At 33.6% G+C, this 2,500-nt stretch overlaps 1 protein-coding gene across 1 annotated transcript in view; it reads right to left on the bottom strand.

Annotated features, from left to right (window-relative positions):
• Positions 1-2,500, bottom strand: part of LOC139305682 (voltage-gated potassium channel subunit beta-3-like) — a 16,342-nt gene that overhangs the window by 6,270 nt on the left and 7,572 nt on the right. Inside the window, exons 5-7 of the mRNA XM_070929605.1 lie at positions 2,198-2,242; positions 653-697; positions 494-537 (exon numbers count right to left, since the gene is read on the bottom strand). Coding sequence (XP_070785706.1) covers positions 494-537; positions 653-697; positions 2,198-2,242 — 134 coding nt within the window. The remainder of the gene's footprint in view (positions 1-493; positions 538-652; positions 698-2,197; positions 2,243-2,500) is intronic.

The following is a 2,500-nucleotide window of genomic DNA, read 5'->3' as shown; positions in this document are numbered from 1 at the left end:
ATATATTTATGGAACTTATTATAATGGAGTTATTAGTTATCAGGCGTTCCTAATGAATAGCAGTCTAATAAAAACTAAACGTGAGTAACTCAGTAACTCTTTACGACTGACTGACGCTCAGCAGTGTGTCTGTAGGAGAACACTGACTGTAAAGAAAAGATTGTTTATTGCCCTGGGTTTTACCTGCAGGTCTTCCTCTCGGCCTCCAATCGGAGGGCAGAGCCTCTGTGTAGCCTGAGAGGCGAAACTCAGGGCAATAACAGAAAATCATTACTGAGAGAGACATCATTTGATCTCTGTTTATCTTCCTTTAGTGTCCCTTTGTATTTCTTGAGTATACTTTGTTCTCTTCGTTGTTTTATTGTGTTCTAATTTAAAACTTTATCTATGTTGTGTGTGTACAAACCTGAACCTCGAATTTAAACACTATTAATAAAAACATGACGTGAGGCTTTGTCTTTAAACTTGAAGGTTTAAAAGTTAAAAAGTTTACCTTCGATGATGTGTTTCCGTGACAACCCTCGCTCTGTCTCCGCCCTGAAAACAAACACACTCACATTATTAGACACAGTGTTAATACACCATGTTTCTGCACAGTATCATTTATTACACATATATAATATTTAAATCTTGGTGTGAACGCAGCACTCACTGTCCTCCCCAGTAGATCTTAGTGGTCACCACATAACTGGACCTCCTGGTAGAGAGACACAGAGAAACAGGGAGAGAGAGAGAGTTATTGCAGCATTACTGTCACCATCAGTTACTGTGAGAGATGGAGGAGAGTTAGAGAGGGAGGGGGGAGGCGTGAGAGAAACGATGGAGAGAAGATTAAAAGGAGGGAGGACGTGATGAAGGAGACACAGAGAGAGAGAGACACTGATGGAGGGAAAAACTGCTGAGTCACATCTTCCAGACAAAATACACTTTATTATCATCGCAGCGTTCATTCTGCTGGACGCTCCGCTGTGGACAGACAGCTTCATGTCCAGCTGTGGTAAAAACACTATAAACACTGTGTAAACGCTGTATAAACACTATATAAACATTATAAACACACTATAAACACTGTATAAATGCTGTATAAACTATATAAACACTAAACTATATAAACACTGTATAAACGCTGTATAAACACTATATAAACTATATAAACATATAAGCACTGTATAAACGCTGTATAAACTATATAAACACTATAAACGCTGTATAAACTATATAAACACTATAAACACTGTATAAACGCTGTATAAACTATATAAACATTATAAACGCTGTATAAACTATATAAACATTATAAACACACTATAAACACTGTATAAACTATGTAAACACTAAACTATATAAACACTGTATAAACGCTGTATAAACACTATATAAACTATATAAACATTATAAGCACTGTATAAACGCTGTATAAACTATATAAACACTATAAACACTGTATAAACGCTGTATAAACACTACAAACACCATATAAACTATATAAACTATATAAACACTATAAACACTGTATAAACACTATAGAAACTATATAAACACCATATAAACTATATAAACACTATATAAACACTATAAACACCATATAAACTATATAAACACTATATAAACACCATATAAACTACATAAACACTATATGAACACTATATAAACACTATAAACACCATATAAACTATATAAACACTATATAAACACCATATAAACTATATAAACACTATAAACACCATATAAGGACTATAATCACCATATAAACATTATAGAAACACTATATGAACACTATATAAACACTAAACAATATATGAACACTATATAAACACCATATAAACACTATAAACACTATATAAACTGTATAAACACTATAAACTATATAAGCACCATATAAACAATAAACACTATATGAACACTATATAAACATTAAACAATATATAAACACTATATAAACACCATATAAACACTATAAACACGATATAAATGGAATAATTATAGATTTGAATTCAACGGTAAACTTAGAAACACAAATCTAAGGGTATAAAAACTTGATGAGATATATCTCGTCTATTTCAAGTTTTATTCTATTTGTATAACGCACTTATCTGCAGGGGACATGGACGATGAAGTAAACTGGACAACCCACAGCCTGACTCTCAACTGTCTGTGTGGAGGAAGAGAAACAGACAGACAGTAAACAGCTGTTTACCTCCATCCTTTCTTCTTCAGGATGTTTCCCAGAGTCGTCTCTGCCCTGAGAGACAGACAGAGACTTTAGTCCTCTACAGTCAAGTTTTACATGCAAATTTAACACAAATTTTTACTGAATTTCTAGAAAACGGTCATCATTCATTCACTAAAGCTCCATTCAGACTGGATTTCTATTTGTACGGGTGGTGGGCTGATTTTAACATCACCTATTTTAACCTGTGTAACATATCGACCTGTTTGGGAACCAAAATGATGACAGAAACAATCAAAGCCATCAGAAGAGGGAGACCCTGTAAAGGAT

This window comes from Enoplosus armatus, chromosome 23 (genome assembly GCF_043641665.1).
Source record: "Enoplosus armatus isolate fEnoArm2 chromosome 23, fEnoArm2.hap1, whole genome shotgun sequence".
Lineage (NCBI taxonomy): Eukaryota > Metazoa > Chordata > Actinopteri > Centrarchiformes > Enoplosidae > Enoplosus > Enoplosus armatus.
This window is presented reverse-complemented; position numbering and strand designations above follow the sequence as displayed.